The sequence below is a fragment of the Telopea speciosissima genome, chromosome 10 (assembly GCF_018873765.1).
Source record: "Telopea speciosissima isolate NSW1024214 ecotype Mountain lineage chromosome 10, Tspe_v1, whole genome shotgun sequence".
NCBI lineage: Eukaryota > Viridiplantae > Streptophyta > Magnoliopsida > Proteales > Proteaceae > Telopea > Telopea speciosissima.
Window position 1 is genome coordinate 39,374,518 of NC_057925.1, and position 25,448 is coordinate 39,399,965.

Here is a 25,448-nt window from a genome sequence, read left to right on the forward strand (position 1 = left end):
CAGAAGAGGACCAGGTTCAGTTGGCCTAACAACAGTACCATCAATATAGCCAGTAAGCCCACGGCCAGCAATGGCAAAGTAGGCAGAGCGAGACCATATCAGGTAATTGCTCCCATCTAGTTTGATAGGATTAGGGAGAAGGTCACGGTTGTCATGCCTACCATACCCATCAGCAGTAGAACTACCAGTAGAGACCTCATGGTCACCCATTGGATAGCAGAAAAGCCCAAATCACAGAGAGGGGCTGTGGTGATAAGAAACCCAATAAAAACTCCAAGGTAAGGGCTGTAATTGGAGGGGAGACCTCTTTAAATAGAAGAAGAGTTGTCTCCAAAAACCAGCAGCAACTGACAGTGAAATCCTATAGATCGACTTTTTCAGGGTTTTGAAAAAACCCTGACTTTGGTGAAATCGATGGAGGGCATATTGCAATAAAAAAACCACCAGAAGGAGCTGAAACTTGGATCGAGTGTGCTTCTAATAGTACTGAAGTAACCTTCCAAAAATCAGCAGCAACAAAGAAGTATAAACCCCAGATCGATATTTGCGGTTTTGAAAAAAAACCGCAGATCAAAGCAAAATCGATCAGGGAGAGAAGCCGCAGTGTGGCAAGATATAGAACCTTGTCCAATATAAATCTGCTGCAGTTCTTGAGCCTCAATAATGTGGAGAGATTCTATGGCAGATTAGATGAATCAGTCCAAAAAACCTTGAAGTCTTCAAATATCGCAGACAGTGTACAAGCTCCTATCGATCTGAAATTTTTTTATAACATGAATGAGGTGATAGAGGGCAGCAATTGTATCTGTAGATCACTTCATCAATGCTGACCTAGTGGGAGGATGAAGAACAAAGGGAAAGAGAGGGGAAGAAGAGCTCGAGAATGAAAGGAAGGGGGGAAATCGAGAATGGAAGGAGAAGGGACTGCCCTAATTCGAAACCTGCTCTGATGCCATGTAAGGAGATCTGAATTAGAGAATAATTGCTTGAGTGATCAATATGATCAACCAAGTCTTGTATTTATAATAAAAAGGATTACAAACTAATGACCAAAAATACCCCTAGTACAGCCGACTTAACTAGGAGGTACAGATAAAGTAAAATACGACTCTAAAATGACCAGAATACCGCCACGGTATTCTGGTATACATAATTTAACACATATACTCAAATCTTCTCCACATGCTTGCGATATGCAGCAATGTCCGCAGCATTGGTAGGCTGGTAGTTGGAATAATGATCGAGTTTCTGCTATCAGCTTCAGAGGGCTGCCTAGTACTGAGAGACAGATAGTTCCTTCTGGGTGGTGTCATGAACCTTCTTACGGAGTTCATACACCTGGGCATCATTCTCAACTTGACCATATATCTCCTTTGCACCAGCCCAGATCTGGACTGTTGTATCAAGTAACAAGTACCCACTAGAGATATCAGATTGCATAGAGTTGAATAAGAAGGATATCACCATGGAGTCATTTGCAATCCATCTTTTCTTGGTAGGACCTTCCTCAGTTGGTTGAACAGTGGTGCCAGTAATGTGTCTAGGTGAGATCTGGACCTACAATAGTCAAGTAGGTAGATCTGGACTGCATCAAGTAGTTGGTACCATCGAGCTTAACTGCAGCTGCATGAGGAAGATAATCACTCCAAGGTCGTCCATCAAACCCAGAGGTAGCAGAGGTAAGGTCAGAACCAGAACCAGAACCAGAACCAGTCATGATGATCCAAAGAAATGCTCCAAAAAAGGCAGCAACACAAGAAATTGATTGTTGAAAATGGCAACAGCAATAACCCCAAGAAATCTCCAATGAAATAGGATGAAAACTTGATCGAGTACTCTTCAATGATGATGGAAGAAGTCCTCAAAATTTCACACCAATCTGAGAAGGAGAACTATAATAGGCAATTCATCAAAGAAGAACAATCCTTTAGGTTGTAATGTTTGAATGATTCATTAGAATCAGCCAAGCTTCTATTTATAAAGAATCTTTAAAGGGAAAATTGCACTGCTACCCTTACTCTAATTAACTCTACTATTTAGAGTTATTAGATAAGAAAAAAGGAAAGATAAAAAGTGAAAAATTACATAGTAAAATCCCATGTATACCCCCACGATATACACCATACAATTCAACATCTTCGCATTGAGGCTTACACAGATGTTGACTGGGGTGGTAATCCTGATAGGAAGTCCACTTCAGGTTATTGTAGTTTTGTAGGAGGCAATCTTGTCACGTGGCGAAGTAAAAAATCAAAATATTGGGGCAAGGTCCAATGCTGAAGCCGAATTTCGTGCCCAGGGCATATGTGAGTTATTGTGGCTTCAGAGTTTACTCCAGAATATTAGTGGTTCTGTTTATCGTCCAATGATGCTGTACTGTGACAACAAAGCAACAATCAGCATTGCCCACAATCCAGTGTAACATGATCGTACCAAGCATGTGGAAGATTGACAGACACTTCATCAAGGAGAAGTTAGAAAGTGGGCAGATTTGTATACCTTTTGTGAAGTCTGATGATCAATTTGCTGATTTCTTCACTAAAGGGCTAAGTGGAAAGTTGTTTCATCCTAGTTTAGTCAAGTTGGGCATGTGTGATAACTATGCCCCAACTTAAGGGGGAGTGTTGAGTTATGTAACCCGATAAGGGTATTTCTGGATTTTTTTCTATTTTATTCCCTGTAGCTAGCATAGGCGGGTATACAGGGACATATTTGTAATTCTGCCCTCTTATTGAAAGCTATAAATAAAGAGGCTGAGTGATCACATCAATCACTTAAGCCATTCTCAAAAATCTGTTTTGTTAACATTAACAAAGAAAATAATTAACTTAGAATGCAGCATTTATTCTTATAGTAAACCAATTGGTGTCATTTCTTGGGTGCACTGGGTTTAAGATTTTCCATGTGCCGCTTTTATTCTTGCAGTAAATCAATTACACTCTTCACACTTCTTTTCAAAAGCACTTAATGGGCTCACGGATACTGTTGACTTTTACAGGGTAGTGCTGCCGATGTTGCTATGTGTGCCATGCTAGAAATATCAAGGAATACACAATTGAAAGAGCTTGGGTGGAAGCTGCTTTTGCAGGTTGAGTTCATATGTTTTTTTTTTTTGGTGATGGTTGCAGTTAGCTAGAAGCATCACTGTTTATTTCCGGGATAATTCTTAAGTAGTTATGTTTAAGTTTGCATTTTTGCTCTGTTATATGCACTTCAGTTTGGAATCTAGGGTCGCTCTCAAACATGATGATTTTGAGGGGTTGGGCTCGTTTTGAGTAAAACACAGAATAAGAATGGAAATATCACATAAGAGCAATAAAATTGATCTTTTAACAAAGATAACTTTGACTTTCTGTTGAAAGCAGGTCCACGATGAAGTGATACTGGAGGGACCAACGGAATCAGCAGAGGTTGCCAAAGCCATAGTTGTTGATTGCATGTCCAAGCCCTTCTACGGCAAAAATTTTCTCAAAGTTGACTTATCTGTTGATGCCAAGTGTGCACAGAATTGGTATGCAGCCAAGTAAACAAAGTGGCCTGTTGTCATGGATTTGGTTCAAAACCCATGGTTCTTAGTCACTCGGGACTCAATGGACTGAATTGGCACCATCACAGGCCAAGATCATCAATGTTAATGCTAATGTTTTTGTCCAACATGGCTAAATTGTGCCGGAATCTTGGTAGTTCAAGCTCGCTTTGATTTCACATTTTGATCATGATGCAAACACAATTTAGGCAGGGCTGAGGAAGTTTGGTTGCTGCTCTATTGGCTTCTTCCTTTTTGGGGTGATTGAAGATAAAAAAGAAGGGGAAAGGGCGATGCCTCGTGTATATAGAAGTTTTCTTGGCTAAATAGGAGGGACTTTTCCCTTTTGTATTTCTGATTAGCTGTGATTGTTGAACTCAGATTTTCTTGCATAGTGATGCCTTTCTTTTTCTAAACAATTATTTTTCTATATTAGTATCTCAACTGTTCCTTTGAAGAAAATACGGGGTGCATTGCATCTGTAAGCAATCAAAATCAATCAATGGCGTGACAATGTACAATAATAGGTTGCATCTTGTGATTACTCCTTTTTAATGTTGTAATACAACAGATACAGCCCACTGAAGAATGGTACTTTTAAGGTATATTATCGCAAACTAAATCCCTTTTGTTCTTGCCTGAAATTTAGTCATCCTGATTCAAGGAAAGCAGAGAATACATTATTTACCATATCCAACTAGACCCAAAGATCACAAAAAAAAAAAACAGAATACCAACACTTGAAACTATTGTGGCACTAACTATCAAGTTGTTGCAAGTCAACTCCCCAAGCTGATGCTAACTGCAACCTCACCTGGTCAGGTGTGACACCTTCCCAGTCCTCAGGTAGTTCCATCGTGGAAGAGGCCTCATGTAAGCACAGCAAGATATCTCTCTTGCCTTCCATTGAAATGCCCAGGATGTTGGATCCATTTTCCATCACCAGGTCTGCTAACTGCAACATTCCATGCAAAAAGAAACCAAAGTAAGTTTCTGTTTTTTTTTTTTTTTTTTGGGGGGGGGGGGGGGTGGGTGGGTGGTGGTGGTGGTTGTGGGGGGTTGGGGTTATTGGTTGTAAAACAAACCATGTAAGCTTCTGTGAAGGTCTTATACATCATATAAAGGTAAAAGGAGGAGCCTGGCCACTAACATATGCTCCCAAAAGATTATGTACTGATAAGTGACACAAGCCCTCACAAGCCAAACGTGCTGCATGCTGTGCCTTCTTTTCTTTATTGAGCATACTCAGAGAAAAAGTGAAACCCCAAGAAAAATCCTAATCACATATTAGAAGTAAAGAGACTATTTATAAATCTACTGAGGTCAATCATTGATGGCATATCCTCTCAATCCAAAGCAATCTTTACATATAAGGTATTTGCCATGCTAAATGTAACATTGTGTCCAAATGATATCCACACTTTTCTTGCCAAAGCTCCTTCTAACCCAAATGGAATTCACCTTGTATACCATAGTTGTCAAGGCATTGCCTAGGCATCTAAGCAGATTATCTGGGCCAAGGCAACAAAACGCCTTACTTGGAGGGAAGGCAATCATCTTGGTCATCTGGGCATCGCCTTGGATGCCTTGGCGAGCCTTGTAGCTTGGATGGGTGCCTTAGAGTACAATTTATTTATTATTATTTAAAATATACTCCGTTTCTAGTCCTATTATTGATTTATTGGTTCGTATATGCCAATATTGTTCAACTGCACATGTTCTCGTGTTATTGTGTATGCTAATTTACAAAGGAACATATAATGAATAAGTTTATATTGCTTTGTTTTAGGATAAATTACAGCTGAGGTACCCTAAGTTTGAGAAAGTGACATTTAGGTTACCTCATGTTTGAGTGATGTTTGCAGTACCTTATTAACTGGTTTAGTTCCAAACTTTAGAAAATTTCAATTTTACCCTTATTGGCAAGTATGTTTGGATTACGCATCTTTCTTGCCCCAATCCCCTCTCCCCTCCCCTGCAAATCACCCCGTCCCTACCCCTGGCCTTGGCCTCTCTTTGTGACCCTCGCTTGCACCCACCCACCGACCCACCACCTTCAACCTCCACCCTCCCCCGGCCTCTCTCTCTCTCTCCTGCCCCTGCAATTCCCACAGCCCCATCCCCAACACTCTTTCTCCCCTACCCCCACCTTCGCCATCTGCCCCCACCATCACCACCTTCACACATGAATTCTGAATCACCCAAGTGCAGAGGAATTCTCCTCTCATCCCTCCCCTCCGATCTACACTTATACGGGACGCCAGCTTCTTTGTTGACATCATTATGGTATAATTACAACCACAAGCACAAACAATGCTAGGCGCATCTGAATATGCTTCACCTATTGTAATTTCTCCAAATACAATGTGTATAACGTTTCATGAAATGTGTTATTTTTCCAGTCGGAATAGGAACTTGACTGAATAGTTATCAAGGCGGGAAGGTGACCATGGCATTTTAGAGGGCCAAAAATCAAGGAGACACTGCCATGACGGCAAGGTGCCTGCCTAGGCACCCAAGGCATCCAAGGCGACGCCTTGGCGAAGCCTTGATAATTATGCTTGAATGTCAATGCCATGGCCAGGTACGGCCTCATGGACAATTTTTTATTTATTTATTATTTTATATTATATAAAATATATTCTGTTTCTAGTCCTATTATTGGTTCGTATATGCCAATATTGTTCAATTGCCCATTTTCTTGTTTATTGTGTATGCTAATTTACGAAGGAATATATAATGAATGATGTTTATACTATACAAGTTCTTTTTTACACTTTCACCGTGATTTATGTTTATTGCTTTGTTTTTTGATGAATATGTTTACACTATATCCTATGCTTTGTTTTATTATAATTTGGTTTTTTCCTATAGTGTCGTTATTTGAATAATATACCATATTGCATTGATACGGCTTCCATGTTGATACAAGAATATTACCAACTAATGGGGTCTGCCACATGGATCCTTGCTCTCCAATCAGCTCTATTTGACATCATACATGATACGAGACCTAAGCTATGCATTCCTTCACTCACCACTTCTCCTATGGTTAATCTAGGTCTGCCCCTAGGGCTAGTCCCAACTCAGCTCTAATATGACTCTTCTTAACTACCCAACACATCATAGCTGGTTGTATGACAACCCTATAAAAATTTCCCTTAACCTTTAAAGGAATACACCGATCACATAGCACTCCAGACACATCTCTCCACTTCATCCATCCTATTTTAATCCTCTGGGCAACACCATCCTCTATATCACCTTCTTTATTTGCGATTGAGCCCAAATATCTAAAATAGTCACTTTGTGGGATCTCCTTTTCAGCAATATTCACCATCTCATTAACCATCCTAATGTGGCTAAAGTTACACACTATATACTCTATCTTTGTTCTATTTATCTTAAGACCCTTTGATTCCAAGGTTGATCTCTATAACTCCAACTTGACATTAATCCCCGCCTTTGTCTCATCCCCCAGAACAATGTCATCAGCGAAAAGCATACTCAACTCAACAAACTCAGTCTTATCCCAACTTAATGGGGCCGGCTACATGGATCCAAACAAAACACAGTAGGAGAACTGAGGTCTAAATAGAAAAAGGGAGTGAAGAGATGGGGAAAGAGGGGTGGGTAATGAGATGAGAAATGAAAAAATAAATAAAAATAAAAGACAAATGAGAGATGGAAAATAAAAGAAAAATGAAAGAGGCACAACCCAGCAAGTCAGGAGAATCTCAGCTAAATGGGGTCTGCTACATGGATCCTTGCCCTCCAATAGCCTCTATCTAAGGTCATACTTGGTATAAGACCTAGCCTATGCATGTCATTCCTTACAACTTCTCCTATGGTCATTTTAAGCCTGCTCTTAGCTCTTTTAGCTCCTTCAATCGGGATCATATCACTCCTTGTTGGGACATCCCTAGGCCTCCGTTGTATATGACCATACCACCTCAAACGACTCTCTCGGAGCTTGTCATTTATCGGGGCAACTCCCAAGTCAGCTCTAATACGTTCATTCCTTAATTTATCCTTCCTAGTTTTTCCGCACATACATCTTAACATCCTCATCTCTGCTACACATAGCTTCTCAAACTGCCCAACATTCTGCCCCATACATCATAGCCGGTCATACAACAGTCCTATAGAACTTTCCTTTAAGCCTTAAAAGAATACGCCGGTCACACAGTGCTCTGGACGTACCTCTCTACTTCATCCATCGCACCTTAAACCTCTATGAAACATCATCCTCTAAGAGCATACACCAAGGAATTTCATCTTGTATGCCTCTAGTTAAATCATCAAGGATAAGCGCAAACAAATAAGGCTTAAAGCTGAACGTTGGTATAACCCAATAGAAATTGGGAATTCACTAGCTTGACCCCCACAGTTCTTACGCTAGTCACTACACCATCATACATCTTTAATAATGTCCATATATTTACATGACACTCTTCTCTTTTCCAGTATTTGCCAGATTGACTCTCTAGGGAGTCTGTCGTAGGATTTTTCTAGGTCAATAAAGACCATATGAAGATCCTTCTTGCCCTCTCTATATCTTTCCAAGAGTCTCCTACGCAGGAAAATAGCTTCCATCGTGGATCTTCCTTGTATAAAACCAAATTGATTCTCCGAAATAGTAGTTTCCTTCCTCAGGTCGGTTTCAATAACCCTTTCCTATAACTTCATCATATGACATTAGCTTTATGCCTCTCTAATTATGCAGTTCTGAATATCACCTTTATTTTTAATCGAGACCACAATGCTTCTCCTCCATTCATCTAGCATTTTCTTTGCGCTCATAATCTTGTTAAACAACTTAGTTAACAAAGATAAATCACAGATTCCTAAGCTCTTTCACACCTCTATTATGACCCAAACTGAGCCTAGATCCTTGCCTACTTTCATCTTTCTTACAGCTTCTTTTATCTCAGACACCCTAATTTTGTGTTGATATCTAATCATGTGGTGTCAAGATAAGTAATGCAGCCTTCCTGTGCCCTATTACCAGAAAAGTCTACATTAAATAGGCTGTAGAAATACGTCTTCCATCGCTCCTTAATGTCCTCATCCCTTACTAGTACTCTACTATCATCACTTGTGATACATCAAATGTTGTCAAAATCCTTACTCTTCCTTTCTCTATTTTTAGCTATCTTATAGATAGCTTTTTCTCCTTCCTTTGAGTTTAGATTATTAGAGAAATCATATTTCTTTACCCTTGCTTTCCCCACAATCTTCTTAGCTTCATTTCTGGCAAATTTATACCTTTTTAGATCCTCTACTTCTTTAGTCCTTTGCCATGTCTTAAAACTATCTTTCATAGCCTTAATGGCTGCTTGGACCTCTCTCTCTCTCTCTCGCTATATATATATATATATATATATATATATATATATATATATATATATATATAAAATACACACCTTGGGCGCCTTGTTGCCTAGGCACCCCTCTGCCGCCTTGTGTCACCAAGGTACCTTGACAAATGACAACTATGTTTTATACTCTTCACGAAACTTGAGTATAAGACCAACCATTAAGGACTATGGTCACATATGCACAGTATAAATCACACATTATGCTAATGTGAAATATCACAATACGGTAGGCACACCAATTCAGTGAGCCCATACTTCTCAATGGAAAGAAATAAATGTACACAGGGAGGTAGGGATCATTTTCAAACTAAATTGACATACTTGAGAACTTTTGAAATTATCATGTATCATGGAATATTCAGTAATGAAAAGAAGCAGTAAGGGTGTAGGAAATCTCAAACCTGTTGAATCCAAGAGAAACCAACATCGAACAAATTCTGTTCCAGTAGAAACTGTCCTACAGTATGCAAAACCTCAGCTGCAATTTCATTAGAGAGCTGATCCATTACAGGACCTGATCTGTCCATCAGCTTCACAAGCAACAGATCATCTCCTGTAGACAAAACTTCTGCATATGCTGACTCAATATCACCTACATGAAAGGCTTCCATAGCCCTACTCCAAGAAGCCCAGATGGGGCCCCGATCCTGACCTACGTTATCATCTCCCATAGCTTCAGCAGTTAATTCTGGAATAACAAATTTTTTTGCAGCTCGAGATGTTCCACCATCTTCTCCAGCTCCCCGAATTGCTTCCAGAGTAGCCTCATCCTTTGATGCTTGCCAGAAACTTCTTGCAGAGGGCCCCTCACCAAGCCGAATAGGTCCAGGTCCCTTATCCCAAGTTCTCTGGTCAACCTGTTCACCATCATGTTCAGCTCTAGATGACCTACCATTACTTGAATTTTCACCTAGAGCTCTTCTAGAGCCCATATTCCCATTTCTAGAAGCACCATGGTTGTAAGAATCCCATGCATCAGACACCTCATATCTCCAAGGTGTGTCCCTTCCCCTCACTCCTGAAACTATACAATCAGATGGGAGGAACCTCTCTGACAGTGGAATCTGCCCATCACTGCCTCTGCCTAACTTGGTGCTAGTGTAGTCAGGGAGGCCGTTGTACTTGCTGAAGAGCCTACCAGAAGAACCTTCATATCCCACCATAAAGTTACTACCTCTTCGACCTGATGACATTGCTAAATCATGTGCCATGCCCTCAACAACTCTCTCAAGTCCCCGGACTCTGTTCTCCAAAGTTATCACACTGTCTTGGGACCCACCCATAAAGTCCTGCAATTTCAAAAGATTTCATTAGCAAAACATGTCCAAAAACCAATTTCTCAAATGCATCTTCATTGAACAAACCTGCAACATGTCCATGAGGTGGCCTTGCTGCTTCTCCAGTTGTGCTAACTGCCTCTGAATAGCTAACCAATTTCCTTTGTTATTCATGAGAGATCCTTCAGAAAGACCATCCATTTTGGTGAAACATGTACGTGCACTAGAATTGTCCTTGTGAATAACTGCATTCCTCCCATCAGCATCAAACCTTATGGGTTTTGAGTCTTTTCCCCACGGTGTTCTTTGTTCAGATGCCCCAACAGCATTCATGTCTTTTCCTCTCAATGCTCTCTGTTCATTCCATTTATCCCGTGTAAATCCATTGGGGTCTTGTAGTTTATTGAACTCACCAACAGCTCCTCTATCAAGGTTATGGTACTTAATGTATTCAGATCCCTGAAGAACTATATCAGGGTCCATATTTTGATTTGATCTGTCCCTTAAATCTCTATTAGTAAACTCCAATTCTCCCTCATCTTGGGAATTAGAAGAATTAAGACATCTGCAAGGGACCACCACTTCCACAGGCAAATCACCTGAACCCATGGTTTCAAGTTTCTGGAAGAATTCAGGGTTCAACTCCTTGTCAGTTAATGCAGGAGCTTTCTTTTTCAATATCCCAACTGTTTTATCTGAAATGCCACCACCATTGGTTTTGGAGAGAGAATCAAAACTAGCGGAGGAACCATTAGATGTCTCCTTCGCCAAAAACTCCATTGTTGTCTGACCAGGATTTGACTTTTTTGGATCGGACTTACCAGCCAACTCAGTTGACTCCAAACTTTTACCATCTGGGATATCAATCATGAGAGAGAGAGAGAGAAAGAGAGAAGAAGAAGAAGAGAGATTAACAGATGCAATAAATTTAAGTAGTCGAGCATTCCTCGCTACTGACCATGATTCATAGCTTTAGGCTCACCTGGAATTCCATCCACTGCCTTTCCTCCAATCTTTCTCCACAGCTGCAATGCCTCTATTATGCTGTCTCTAACAGGTTTCACCTGAAATACCAACAGATCTTCGTAATGCAACAGAACCCCCTTTTTTTTTGTTGAAAATAGGTAAGCATTAGTATTAATAATGGACAGAGAGAAAGCAACACGTATAAGGATGACATGCACCCAAATGGAGTCCCCAACATATAGGACCCTTAATACAAAATCATCCCAAATGTCACATACATCATATGTATTTGTCCTCCGAATAAGAAACCAACTTCTTTGTTCTCTGGGCCACCCTGACACTGGCTTTATTTTCACTTTAGAAAAATTTGCATTCCTCTTCTACCAAATAGACCAAGCAAATGGACAATGAAATCATTTCCATACCATCTTTGATGTCCCCTCAACTAGGCCTCTCCCAGTGGATGGTTCAAAATCAAGTAAATGAATATAATTGGCATCCGGATTAAGCACTAGCAAAACTGGAAACACTAAAAATCAAATCAACATTCAGCAACATAACATGGATCCTTAATATATAATTCATAAGCAATGTATATATGTATGGTTATGATTGTAACTTTTTAAGAATGTGTAAAGCTATTCATTTGCAACCAACTCTACATTTGACACAAGGAGAGTAGATAGCAACCAATTTGTACTGACAAGCAGAACTCTCCGGCCAAGAATCCAATCAGATGAGCTAAACTCCTCAAACTTCTTTTCTTTCTCTTTTTTTTTTTTGGGTGGGGGGGGGTGTTATTCAATGTCAAAGAAACTATACAGACGTCTGGCCAAAACTCGAACAGTGAATTGAAGCCTCAGTACAGAATTTTTTCCCATGTCTAATCTTTTCATTTTTTTTAAATATTCAACTCGAGTACATCAACTTTTGGAAAAGCATTCTGGTTAAAAAGATTTATGAAGTGGTATGCTGAATGAATCCTCAGAATAGCTTGCTTTTTCTGTCTAAGTATCAATTATTCTGTTTCCAAATGTCATAATGACTTTGCCCAAGAATGAAAATAATGTAATCAGAAGTTTTAAGTTCCGCACTCTCTTACAAGCTTAATAACATTCCTTTCCTTTGCACAATAAAATTACCAAACCCATGCAGGAGAATAGATAGGTAAAGTACCTTATCAAAGCGGCAAGCTTCAAGGGCAGTTATCGTGGAAGTGGTCCCATCTGCAATTAACTGGCTTGAATAAGAAGCTATAGCAGTCAATGTATCGGCCGCAGCCTTGCGTGTTGCCCAATCTGTACTATCAAGGCACTCATGAATACTTTGCAGGAATACTGGCAAGCTTTGTGGTGCAATTGCCCCTACCTGCAATTTACAGTACCTGATATTATTACAAAATGAAAACTCTACTATATTAGAGGTTCTAAGATCACATCCTTTGGCATAGACTTGCTACCTCATTGGTCTACCATCAATGGCCAAAATAATGCAGTAATTAGATACCCATGTGCAAAGTGCAGACATGAAAATAGGAGTCACAACACAGCTACTAACTAACATTGTTCTGATACAACAAGCACACACAAGGAAAGAACAGGAAAATCTAGAAGACAAAATAAGAACTTGCCTACCATCCACACACCTCTAAGGCGTGTATTAAAACCTAAATCAGCTTGGATAAAGCAAAACAGGAATTGTTTGAATACGATTGAGTTTTTGAAATCAATATAGCAAGTCCTACATTTTACTCAAGATGATTGTACAATTCGATCCAAATGACAACAGAAACCAAATTGAAGATTGAACCAACCTGAGACAGACTAGAGACAACAGGCAGAAGGGCAGCCTTGGCAAGGAAGTTCTGATTGTTGAAGTACTTGGAGACCCTGGGGCACAGTTTCTGGAATGCGGCAACTGGCGGGTCTGTAGCGGACTCAACGATCTTCGCCAAGCAGATTGCTGCGCCAGCCTGGACCACCTTGTTCTGCTCTCCCATTGCCTCAAACAGAGGCTTTACGAATAATGCCACGACCGACCCAAGATTCCCATTCTCAGCATCACTCCGCAGGTACTGGGACGATAATGCTCCGACGGCATCGCGGCAAGAGTCGCGTACGCCGGAATCGGGGTCTTTGAGCCTCTTTACAATGTGGGCAATGATCTTGGTGAGATGGGTGGAAGTGTAATCGGAGTGGGTGGAGCAGAGAAGGGTGAGGAGGCGCAGGGATTCCTTCTTAACGGCAGGTTTGGGGTCGTTGGTTGCTTCGTAAAGGCAATTGAGAAGCATCGACACGCCATTGCCATCAGGGGAGATGGTCTGGATGATCTTCTCAAGGTCTTCGACAGCGATCTGGTAGGTGTCTCGGTCGGAAAGCTTGGAGAGGGAGTTGAGAATTCGCTGCTTCAGTTCAATCATAGCGAGGTGGGAAGAGAGGGAGGAGGATGAGGATCTTGAAGCTGGTGACAATGCTGTTGTCGAATAGTTTGGAGGCTTCCAGGGTTTTGATGGCTTGGAAGTTTGTGAGCTCATTGTAGCAGCAAATGCTACTGATCACAGAACCCACAGAAAGGGAAAAAAGAAATGTAGATGGTTTGAGAGAGAGAGAGAGAGAGGAAGGCAAATCGAGTTGTGTGAAGTAATCCTTTACCCGTTCTGTTGTTTCAGCGCCTAAGAAATGATCCAATTTTGAAAAAAAAATTGTCCCTACACGCAACCTTTTCTATATGCTGATTGGGGAAGTGTTCTATAAAATGGTGCATCCATTGGGGGATTATTGTTTAGGTGGGTTACTTGCTGAGCATAAGTTGTGCAAATGCACGTGTGGGCATTTGTTCTATTTAATAAATTTATTCCCTATCTACTTATCTAAAACGCCCCCTCTATAACAAAATACAGTGAGTAGGAGTGATACCAGAAAAGGATTTAAAATTTTCCAGCCATAGTTATATGTGTTATTGATATTTTACAACCTCTAAAAAATTATATCTTCTCCGCCTTGAGCGTGTCCCTCATCTGGGTGCTTCAATCTTCTTTCATGGTGTTTTAGCCATTATCCGTCATGGTTGTCTTCAGTGAGGGTTTCCTGGTGTCTTTCCTTTTACCTTTGCTGCAACATCTCCTACCTACAATTCTCATATTTGCCTACTTCTGTTTAAACTTCTTCGCCTCACTGACTGCTTTCATTATTTACCCTCTGGAACCTTGATCCTGCTCTAACTTATGGTTGGTCTAGTTGCTTGGTCTAGTTGCTCTGCTCTGTGCATGACTTTTTCGACCGTCTAATCCCATTGTTGTTTCTCGTCTTTTGAAACCCCTAAATCTTTGCCATGCCATTGAACCTGCTACCGCCCGATGGGCAACCCCTGCTCTCTGCTAATAAGATCCTCTCACTCCCGCCCCCTCTGGGATTCCAAATACCCTCTTCACCATCGTCGTTGGCCATCCCAGATGAAAACCCTATGCCGTCTGAAACCTTGACAAAGGAATCTGATGATGATTTCGTCCTCAATGAAGATGAAGAACAGCAAGTCGCTAGAGTCTGGGAAAACACCTTGGCTGGTCTCGTCCTTGAAGGACGACCTTTCAGAAGACAGCCAGTCTCTGAAGCTTTGATTGCGGCTTGGAACCCTCGCCACAACATTGAGGTCACTCCGATGGAGATTCGTAGGTTCCTTTTTCACTTCCACCATTCCATGGATAAGAAGAATGTTTGTTCTAAATGATGGTCCATGGGTAGTGGTTGGTAATTTGTTATTATTGGAACCTTGGAATTCCCTACAACAATGGGAGTTTATCTTTTGTGACTTGCGGCTAGCAAGGAAGATAGGTGATACAACATCGGTAATGCTCATTGATGGCATTCAGTTCAGAAGGAAGGTCACTTTTATTCGAGCACGCATTCGTATCAACACCCAGAAGAAACTTCGGACATTCTTGACCATTAAACGCCCTCAAGGTACATCCTCCATTGTTCAGATTCGGTATGAGAAAGCTTCCACTATTTTGCTATTTTTGTGCCATGATAGGCCATGAAGATAAGAGATGCACCATCATGTTTGAAGAACAGGCTTGACACCGACAGTCTCATGGATGCATATAGAATCAACAGTGCAATTTCCTACCTCGCCCTCAGTGTAGTTCAGAGATAAGAGGTCCAACTCCTGACGAGAGATTAATCCATCAAGCTCCCATCATTAACTACGAGTTAATGGCTCCACCTGGGCCTTCACATATCCCTAGTAATGTGGGCTCAGAGACAAGCCGCAGCGGTGAATCAGTCAGAGCCGAGACCAGAAGCCCTAACTCCTACACAAGGATGATGAACAGCATGTGCATTCACCAAGGCACACTACAGCTGCAACCACTGCCAGATGGCAGAATTCTGTCGTTAAGCAGTACGGTACCGAAAAGGAATGACATGGTAATTAATACTCCGATCCCCGCGCATGGTCAAGTCTTGTCGTCAAGCACCTCATCTACTAAGAATCTTCCAGAGAGTCATAGCCCAGGTCCTTCATTAGCCACCGCCATACATCAATCCTTGTACCACATATCCTTTCCACCTCCCAACGACTCTATCATACCCCAATCATGTGAGCAACATTTCAATTTGCCTCTTCCCATCTAGGAATACCTGTGCTGCAGACCTGAACATGCAGAGGTTGTCCTGAACCTCCTAGACCATATGACCCACAGGTCCCTCTCTATACAACCAATTGAGGTAAATCAAAACCCCAGAATCTCTTTACCCAACAAGTCCTACCTACCTTAGCTCTCCCCCTACCCGACAACCAGTTTTGCCACCCTGGCCCATATGGTAACCATCCAATCAGTGAACCACCCCAAAACCAACCATTGACTCATAACCAAACTCGGCTGCCTTGGTCTGAACACACCAATGGCCCGAACCATACCCAGGGCCAAACTTGGTCCCAAACCATGAACCCACCTTGTTCTAACCCCCAACATCCTGAACACCCTCTTTCCCAGCCTTCTAAACCCACCCCTTCACTCACCTCTCAGCATCACCCAGCCACCACCATAAGTCGTATGACTCTCTCCCAAAGGTCTTAGAAGCAGCAACCCAGAGCTCGCCCCTCGATCAATATTGCTAATCATTCTCGTATGGCTGGTAAGACTAAGAGGGCAAGGCATGGGAAAAAGTCAGTGGAAGAGCAAATCTATTGCCAAGAGGAAGAGAGCCAATTACATCTCAAAAGTGAGCATTTTTTACCATCTGGACCCGTGGAGATTGGGGTTTATCAGTCCCACGAGAGATTATGAAAGTCCTTAGCTAGAACTGCCAAGGGTTGGGGAGCCCTCGGATAGTTCGAGCCTTGCATAACCTCTCCAAATCAGATGTGCCGGATGTTCTTTTTCTTATTGAGACTAAAAGTCAGGCTGATAGAATGGAGAAATTAAAGAGACAGATGAAGCATCATGGGTGTTTCTCGGTCAATGCAAAAGGTGCTTCAGAGGATTTATCTATATGGTGGCAACAACATGTTCAAGTTCAAGTATTATTCTTAGATGATGGAGTTATTGACTTTGTAGTTTCTACTGATCAGGGTGATAAGTTCTTCCTCTCTTGTGTCTATAGTGATCCCATGAAGAGCCTAAGACAGAAAGCTGGGATAGAATCACCTCCTTTGGAGCCCCTCGGCTGGATCCGTGCTTATACATCGGCGATTTTAATTCTTTTCTTGATTGGCATGAAAAATCAGGAGGCAATTGAACTGGCTTGCGTGATGTTGACCCATTTAGAGAAATGCTAAACAAATGCAGCTTATTGATTTGGGTTCTAATGGGCCTATGTATACTTGGTCAAATAAACGGACTTGGAAAGCTAACATTCGGATCAAGTTGGATAGGGCCATGGCCAACCCGGAATGGAGACTTTGTTAATGCTGCGGTGTTCATTAGGCCTACCTTCTGTTCGGATCACAATCCTTTGCTTGTGGATACCTTGGGAGGTAAATCTTCCGGCATAAGGCCCTTCCGTTTCAAAGCAATGTGGTTTCGCCACCCGGGATGTAGGAAGGTGGTTAATCATTCTTGGATTATGCCTACCCAAGTCTTAGAGTCCCCCCCCCTATTTTTCATAAGCCCATCAAGTGTTAATCGGTGTTAAAGAGGTGGAACCGTGAGACCTTTGGGTGTATCCAGTCTAACATCCAATCTCTCAAATGTCAGCTTGAGGAACTTCAAAGCCAATCTGGTTCTTCCTACTGTCAAGAGGATGTCAACCGTATTGTTGGGGTAAAATCCGCACATCACCTTATATAATTTTGATGATAACAAATAAGTTAGTTGAACTAACTTGTGTTTTATTGTATAGAGACCTTACAAGAAATTAGCATCAAGTAAGGAGGAGCTTATACAAACTTGTTGAACCAAGACAAAGTATCAAAGAATGGTGTGAAGAAAAAGACTGAGAAAAGGACTAGGTTCAAAGACCATGTTCAAGCATCTCAATGAGATACAAGAGTTTTTAAAGCATGTGTTCAATGTTTTTGTATTAAGATATATTTAAAGTTTAAGTCCATTTGTAATGCACACACTCACGCATGCATACATGTAGAGTGACCCTAGGAGGTGTTTGTACATGGACCTAACCTAAGAAAATGGCCCCACACCTGTCCAAACATGGACTTAGCCATTTTCAGCAAAATCAGCTGATCCGGCATACCGAATCCCAATCCGGCATGCCGAATCCATCTTGACATGTTTGTTTGTAATCTCAGGGTTTGCTCACAGAGAGCAACCGGAATGTGCTAAATCTGATCCAACATACCGAATCACAATCCGGCATACCGAATCACAATCCGGCATACCGAATCAGAATTCGGCATACCGAATTGCAATATGACTGTTGGGAATTAGCCGTTACACAACGAATAGATTCCATGATCCGGCATACCGAATTGGGAAACGGCATACCGGATTAGGACAGAATTATCTTCGAAATTAGTATTAAGCCGTAGATGCTTTGAGCACCTTTGCCTATAAATAGGTAAGCTCATTTGGACTAATTACAATCAATTAAGGCTAATCAAAAGCATCACAAAGGCATTCGAACTTGAACATTCAAAGTGTTGAAGCATTCATTCGTCAAAACATTTAAGTTCACTTTCCTCTCTAGCTAATTGTATTCACTTAGCATTGAAGCTTCAAAGTGGAAGTTAGCTACACATTCACTAAGGTTGAGGTAATCCTTACTTAGTAAAGTTTTCATTATTATATGTTGTGAGTCCTCTTGCGCGAAATCAAGAGTAGTTAATTGTGTTGAGTCCTCTTGCTCGTTAATCAAGAGTAGTTGGTGATGTGAGTCCTCTTGCTCCTAATCAAGAGTTGTAAGAGTTCTCTTGCTCATTCTCAAGATTCTTATTAGTGGAATTCTCTCTAAGGTGAGAGGAGTGGACGTAGGCATAATTGGCCGAACCACTATAAAACAATTGTGTTACTTTTGCAATTTATTTGCTTAGTTTTCGTAATTATTTTATTTTTGCACTATTTCCACTAGCTTCACCTATTCACCCCCCATCTAGGTGAATTCACACGTATTACTAGTTAGCTTGAGGAACAGTTAGCCACAGAAGAGGTGATGTGACACCAAAAGTCAAGAGTGGATTGGATCCAAAGTGGTGATAAGAATTCAGCCTTTTTTTCATGCACCATGGTTCAACGAAGGCAATGAAACTGCATCTTGAAGCTTAAAATAGCTAGTGGGAGTGGACAAATACAGAAGCAGATGTGTTTAGTGAACTGTTTAGTCACTTCAAAGGTGTGGTTATGTCTCAACGAACTGACCTCTCTACTATTCAGTGTGTTCTCTCAGCGATTCAACCAACGGTTTCTAATGGCTTGAATGATTAGTTGTGCACTATTCCGTCGATGGAGGAGGTCAAGAGTGCTATATCATCGATGGGTCCTCTTAAGTCCCCTGGACCTAATGGATTCCCTCCTCTATTCTTTCAGAAGTTCTGGGATATTACCCAAGAGGATGTTCACCATTTTGTTGCTGATTTCTTTACCACCGGAACCATGCCAAAGGAGATGAACAAGACTTTCATTTGCTTAATTCCCAAGTCCCCCTTGCCGGAGCGTGCTGATCAGTTTTGACCAATCAACATGTGGTGTTGCTATTAAGGGGATCTCCAAATCCTCGCTTTTTGCCTGAGGAATGATTTGTATAACATTATCTCTCCCTTTCAGTCTGCTTTTGTTCCGGGTAGATTGATTTCTGATAGTATTTTCATTGCCCATGAATTTTTTATTTCATAAAAAAATTCATGAAAGGAAAAAAAAAAGTTTTTAGGGCTTAAGTTAAATATGAGAAAGGCCTATGATAGGATGGAATGGCCTTTCTTTCATTAAATTGGGCTTCTGTAATAGGGTGGTTTCCCTCATTATGGAGTGTATTTCTTCTGTTTCTTACTCCTTACTGGTCAATGGTGTTGAGAGAGGATCTTTTACCCCCACCAGAGGTATTCGGCAGGGGGATCCTTTGTCTCCGTTTATCTTTATTTTGTGTTCCCAGGTTATCAGTGCAATTATTGTAAGAGAGGAAAGTAACAATAACATTCAGGGGATCAAAGTCAGAAACTGAGCTCCCCCCATCTCCCAGCTTTTTGTGGACGACTGCCTCCTATTTTCTGAAGTCAAACTTAAAGAAGTGAATCAATTAAATGATTGCCTCTCCCTCTTTTGCAAGGCTAGTGGTCAGGAGGTCAACCTAAGCAAGCCTACTCTTACTTTCAGCCCCAACACTCCTCCAAGGGTTAAAAGATGGTTTTTTTTGGATCCTTGAGGTTCCTTATGGAGATGGACCAACCAAATACCTGGGACTACCATCAGAAATTGGAGTGTCAAAGGCTGATGTGTTTATAAAGATATTATCTCTAAAACTTGTAAGCGGGTTCAAGGATGGAAGCAAAAACTCCTTTCACAAGCTGGGAGGGAGGTCCTCATCAAATCGGTTGCATCCATTATGGCAACCTATACAGCCTCTCACTTCGTCCTTCCAGTTTCCCATCACAATGCAACTAGAAGAGTAGTGTTGGATTTCTTTTAGGGACAGTAGGATGAGGAGAAAAACTTCTTTGGATTTCTTGGTCAGAAATCCAACTGTGAGTGAGCTCATCGATCAAAGAAATCACACTTGGAATAGAGCTATTGTTGATCAGAATTTTAACTTAGCAGACAAGGAGGCGATTCTAAAGATCAGACTGGGTCTAACACTAAGGGAGGATCGACTTATTTGGGGTGGTGCCAGTAATGGGGGTTTTCGGTCAAGTCAGCCTATCATTTTTTTATAAACCAAAGGGACCTTCAAGCTTCATCTCAAGCGTCTTCCTCCCACAGACATGAATGGGACGACATCCCAACAAAGGTGTGGAAACATATTTGGCATTGTAAGTCTCTCCCAAAAATCAAGAATTTCTTGTGGAGATCCTGTGCGCAAGGTCTAGCCTATGGTGATAACCTCCTCAAAAGACGGATTCAGGTTGATCCGAGTTGTAAGAGGTGCAGCCATGAAGTGGAGACATGCGATCATATTTTGTTTGGTTGCCCCTTCGCAAAAGCTACATGGTTCGGCAACGAACATTCTTTTATTGTTCCAACCGATGGTACTACATCATTATCTCAATTGTTGTCGGTTTGGGATCGCTTTCATGCTAGTGATAAAAAGAAAGGTACTGCTGTCCTCTTCCTTGTATCCTTTGTTTGCTGGTACCTGTGGATCGCGCGCAACAAGCTGATTTTCAAAGGGAATATGTGGACTCCTGTGGATGTGTTTTCTAACGCACAATGGGCCTTTTAGGAGTTCAGCTCTGTCTCTAAGGACAATCATCATGTTACAGATCCAACTCCTCAAGTGCTACAAGGTAGATCCAAGTGGCTTCCTCCACCTCATGGGCACGTGAAGCTGAACTATGACGCAACCCTTCCCATTGATGAATGGAATGGAGGTCTTGGGGTAGTTGGTCGTGATCATAAAGGCCTACCCTTGTTCGCCATCTCTGATCCTACCATGTTCGACGATGCTGTTATTGGTGAAGCCCTGGCTATTCTTCTTGGGATGCGATGGTCTTTAGAAGTAGGGTATTCTTCCATTTTGTTTGAATCAGACTGTTCCAAGGTGATTGCTCTCCTGATGAATTCACTTTCAAAAGGATCTCCCCCCCCCCCCCCCGCCGCTGGATCTTGCTACTATTTTGGAGGACATTAAGCTTTTGGCTCCTTTATTTTTGTTTCACTCTTTTTGCTTTGTTTCTAGAGATGCAAACTATGTTGCACACTCTCTTGCTAGGAAGGCCCTGTTAGTGGCAAGATAGACAGCTTGGCTACTTTCCTCTCCTTGGCTCCTTGACCTTTGTAATCAGGATGCCTTGTGCTCATCTTACCCTATTTTGGAATAAAATTTCTATTTACCAAAAAAATAAAAATTGGGGAAGTGTTTTCTTTTCGGGAGTGCGGCTCCACGCACATGCGAGAGCCAATGGCAGAGTGCACAGGGGCATCAAATGGGGCGCCATTAACGCATTTCATGGGGGGCGGGACGATCATTCTCCCCATGTATCTGGGCATGGGCGATACACCCTCACAAAAAACTTTTCTCCTAATTATCACCACGGAAATAATGTGATTATTCTAACAATTGGGCAATAGGTTGTCGTTGTATGCGCGTGGAATTTTAAATTTTTATTTTTTTGTCGCAATTCTCCAACGAAGGTAGAAATTTTAACAAGTCTCATGGATAAAAAACATACATATAGGATTTAGAATATTCTCGACAAAGAAGACTGTCAAAGACCTTGGTGAGGGTAAAAAAAATGCACATTTAGAGATAGCATGGGAAATAAATACATGTAAGAAGAAGTTTTTTTTTTTTGGTAGAGGTAAGAAGAAGTTGAATGTCCCCAACTATGATAGTTATCTTTAACGACAGCCGGAATGAAACAACAGAATAGAACTTGAGAGTCAGAATGAAGGGAAACATGACTCAAGCCAGTCGTGTATTCTAATGCATCCCTATGTCTATACATAAGTATAGTGTTCTAACAACCTAACCATTACCATGTATTTTCTCATACTCTTAGAGTTTCAAAGCTCTGTTTACAATGTGACAAACTCCAATACTTAACATGTGAGCAGGGGATCTTTGAGTCTCTTTGGCATTTAAAATAGGCATGCATGAAAGGTTCATACCATGAACCTTTAGGAACCTATTTCTCATTTATTTTTATTAGGGAGGGTTGGGCATGCCGCTAACTTTTGATAAGCTCACGACATGCACCACTCACAAGGTTAGACACAGAAGGGCAAGGGGGTCTTTTCCAAAGAGAGAGGAGAGAGGATGACACATGGTAGGCACCCTGGCAACTTGCCTAGCCTTTTCCCTATTTATACTAGTTTCTTAGTAAAAATGATATAACATCCTAACCCCAAGGGGGTAGAGGAGTTGGCATGGGCGCTAGTCTAAATCGACAAGTGACTTGTGTTAGACTCCTCTTACTTGCTTGAGGTAGAGGAGTTGGCATGGGCGCTAGTCTAAATCGACAGGTGACTTGTGTTAGACTCCTCTTACTTGCTTGAGGCCACTCACCTTGGATTTAATCGGCTTTCCACTTAAATCCTTGAATGACCCGGTCCTGTGACTGTGGGGCTCGCATGGACTCGGGGGAATAGTTAGGCCAAAGGCCTGGATACCCTTGTTAGCGGAAAAAAAAAATGATATAACATCCTAACTTACTCAGAGAGATGTTCTTTTTTTTTTTTTTTTTCGATGAAAGTGTAATCACACAAACCACACACCAACCAAAAGGTTAACTGACTTTTAAGAGAGATGTTCTTTTGTTTTCTATCTTTCTATCACAAAGGCAAAACCTACATGATCAAACCCTCACCTCGCTTTTTGTTTTGTTTTTTTTTTTTCTTTTCAAATAACAGATTGTTAGATGATGACATGGTCAATCTATCCACAAAGTTTAAATATGAACAAATAAGTGGCAGATAAGCTTTCATTGTTGGACAATGTCCCATATTATAATTATGGAAAATCATTGCAAATAATAAACTGTTATTGCATTACAAACCAACCTAAGATAATTTAACAATTTCATATAAGATGATTAAAGTTGATATAATTATCTGTATAATTATTAAGTAAACTAAAAGGAAGAGGATCATTATTCAACTTTGTGAGGCTAAAATCCAAACATACAATCTAAATAACTAAATTGTGCTCATAGGATGGAAAATTTGGCACTAGATAGGAGTTTTTCCCCCTCCTTCAGCCTGTGGAGATGATGTTTTTCTATTTTCATGCCATTGTTCTCAAATCTGAAATGACAAAGTGTGCTCTTTAATTGGAAGGAGTAAAGATTAACCTCTATTGCATCCTTAGTCACACAATAATTTTTTGTTCAAGTTAGATTTTTTCCCCTTTTTCAAATGAATCTCAAGATCTGAGTTTTCAAGGTCTTGATTCATTATACATGCTAACATAGGACTATTCTTCTCTACTCGCTTTCCCCTTGACAAAGTCATTCTACAAAAGTGTGACCTAAGTTAAAATTATAGTCTTTTTTTTTTTTCCAATTCAAATGAGCTGCAATCTTGGATGGATGACTTGAGTTAAAATATAAGTGGGCTCTCCCCCCCCCCCCCCCCCCCTCCTCTCCCTTCCTTCTTGATTCACTAAAGTCACATTTTTGATGGGGACGAAAGCACAACCGTGAGGAAAAATCCAAGTAAATAATTACAAATAACACAAGGAATTTACAATGGTTTGGCAAGATTGCTTACATCCACCCGAGACAACCAGAGATTTTCTAGTATTTCCTTAAAAACTTTCGACATACTCTCCACCTCACAAAGTATTCCCCTTTGCTTGCTATCAAAGTTTTTCATACAGATGTAATATATAGGGAAACCCAAAACCCTAATCTCCACATAATTACAATTCTAATCCCGTACATGTAATTGACCCAAAATCCATCCCAATTACAATTATGTGGACCCGCAGAATACAAGACACACCCAACCCCAACACTACAATATGAGTTTAGATCCCCTCCTTTCCCAATTCCTAATTGATTAAAGTCGCACTTGAAGTCACACTCCCATGAATGTTGATAGTTTCCCCAGCAAAATTACACTTTTCGAAGCGAAGTCTTAATTAAAATATTTCAATTTCTCAAAAATGTATATTTTCATCATCCAATTTCTCGATTTACCAAATGATTATACATACATTAATTTTTCTTTTTCCCTTTTCTCCTACCTTACACCACAGTTTTCTTTTCCCCATACTGAAGTTGCTCTCATGTTCTACCCCCCAATAAAACAAAACAAAAGTTGCTCTCATGGAGTCATGGAAATGTGACTTTTAGTTAGGGGTGTAAATGAATAACTGAAATCTGTTTCCGTATCCGTTTAACAATATTCGAATCCGTCCGAAAGCTAAACGGATGCGGATACGGATAGGCTATAGCTATCTGAAAAGCTATATTTACATGTAAACGGATAAAATATCCGATCCGTATCTGTTTAGCACTATTCGAATCCGTCCATAACACTATTCGAGCCGAATCCAATCCGTTTACAGCCCTACTTTTAGTTAATATGTACCCTTTTCTCACACCCACCCTTCAAATTGCCAAATTTGCATTCTCAAAAGTGGCATTTTACTGTAAATATAAATTCATTGAAAAGGTAAGGAATTGCTACCCCTGTGTCTTGGTCATTGAAAATTTACCCAAATGCTAGGCCAATTTTTCTTTTTAATTTTCCAATGTCATATTTCTGAAAAGTAACTTCAGTTCTTCCCTCTTATTCACTTCATCAAAGTTGTAATCCTAGAAATTCTAGTCTTTTAGATATAAAATTTAGATACTCTCTTTATTCAAATTATATTTATAAGTAATTAAACAATTAATCCTTGTAAGGATACTATGATAGAGAGTCACTCTTGTTCAAGACCACTGTTGATGTTTTTTCAGTAAACGGCATTGTTGATCTTTACTTGCTATTGGGTGAGAGAGAGAGAGAGAGAGAGAGAGAATAACCCAATTGGTTAAGTAGATTCATCTGTAGAGTTAGCAACATAAAGTTCCTCCATCCATCTAACTACTAGATTGCCTAACCCCACAAGAAGTCATTCCAAATCCTTATTGTAAATTTCATTTGGACAAAATAAAAAATTTGTTTCTATTAGAAGCCCACTAAAAGATTTCATCAAGTGTCTTGATTTATTTTGGCATCTTTCTTACTAATGTTTTAATCAATTT

The 25,448-nt window shown here is 40.7% G+C and overlaps 2 protein-coding genes across 3 annotated transcripts in view; one reads left to right on the forward strand and one right to left on the reverse strand.

Annotated features, from left to right (window-relative positions):
• The window catches only part of LOC122642046 (DNA polymerase I A, chloroplastic/mitochondrial-like), a 41,434-nt gene extending 37,639 nt beyond the window's left edge, over nt 1–3,795 (forward strand). For both annotated transcript variants that reach the window (XM_043835443.1, XM_043835444.1), the window contains exons 11-12: nt 2,999–3,088; nt 3,366–3,795. In XM_043835443.1, the coding sequence (XP_043691378.1) occupies nt 2,999–3,088; nt 3,366–3,527 (252 nt within the window). In that variant the 3' untranslated portion in view covers nt 3,528–3,795. The remainder of the gene's footprint in view (nt 1–2,998; nt 3,089–3,365) is intronic.
• A 343-nt stretch (nt 3,796–4,138) lies between these two features.
• Nucleotides 4,139–13,738, reverse strand: LOC122642047 (microtubule-associated protein TORTIFOLIA1-like). Its single transcript, XM_043835445.1, has 6 exons — nt 12,964–13,738; nt 12,327–12,518; nt 11,167–11,248; nt 10,272–11,038; nt 9,309–10,196; nt 4,139–4,481 (listed from the first exon to the last, which is right to left on the reverse strand). The coding sequence occupies exons 1-6, from the start codon at nt 13,681–13,683 to the stop codon at nt 4,284–4,286; spliced, it is 2,847 nt and encodes a 948-aa protein (XP_043691380.1). The 5' UTR covers nt 13,684–13,738; the 3' UTR covers nt 4,139–4,283.
• Nucleotides 13,739–25,448: the final 11,710 nt, after the last annotated feature.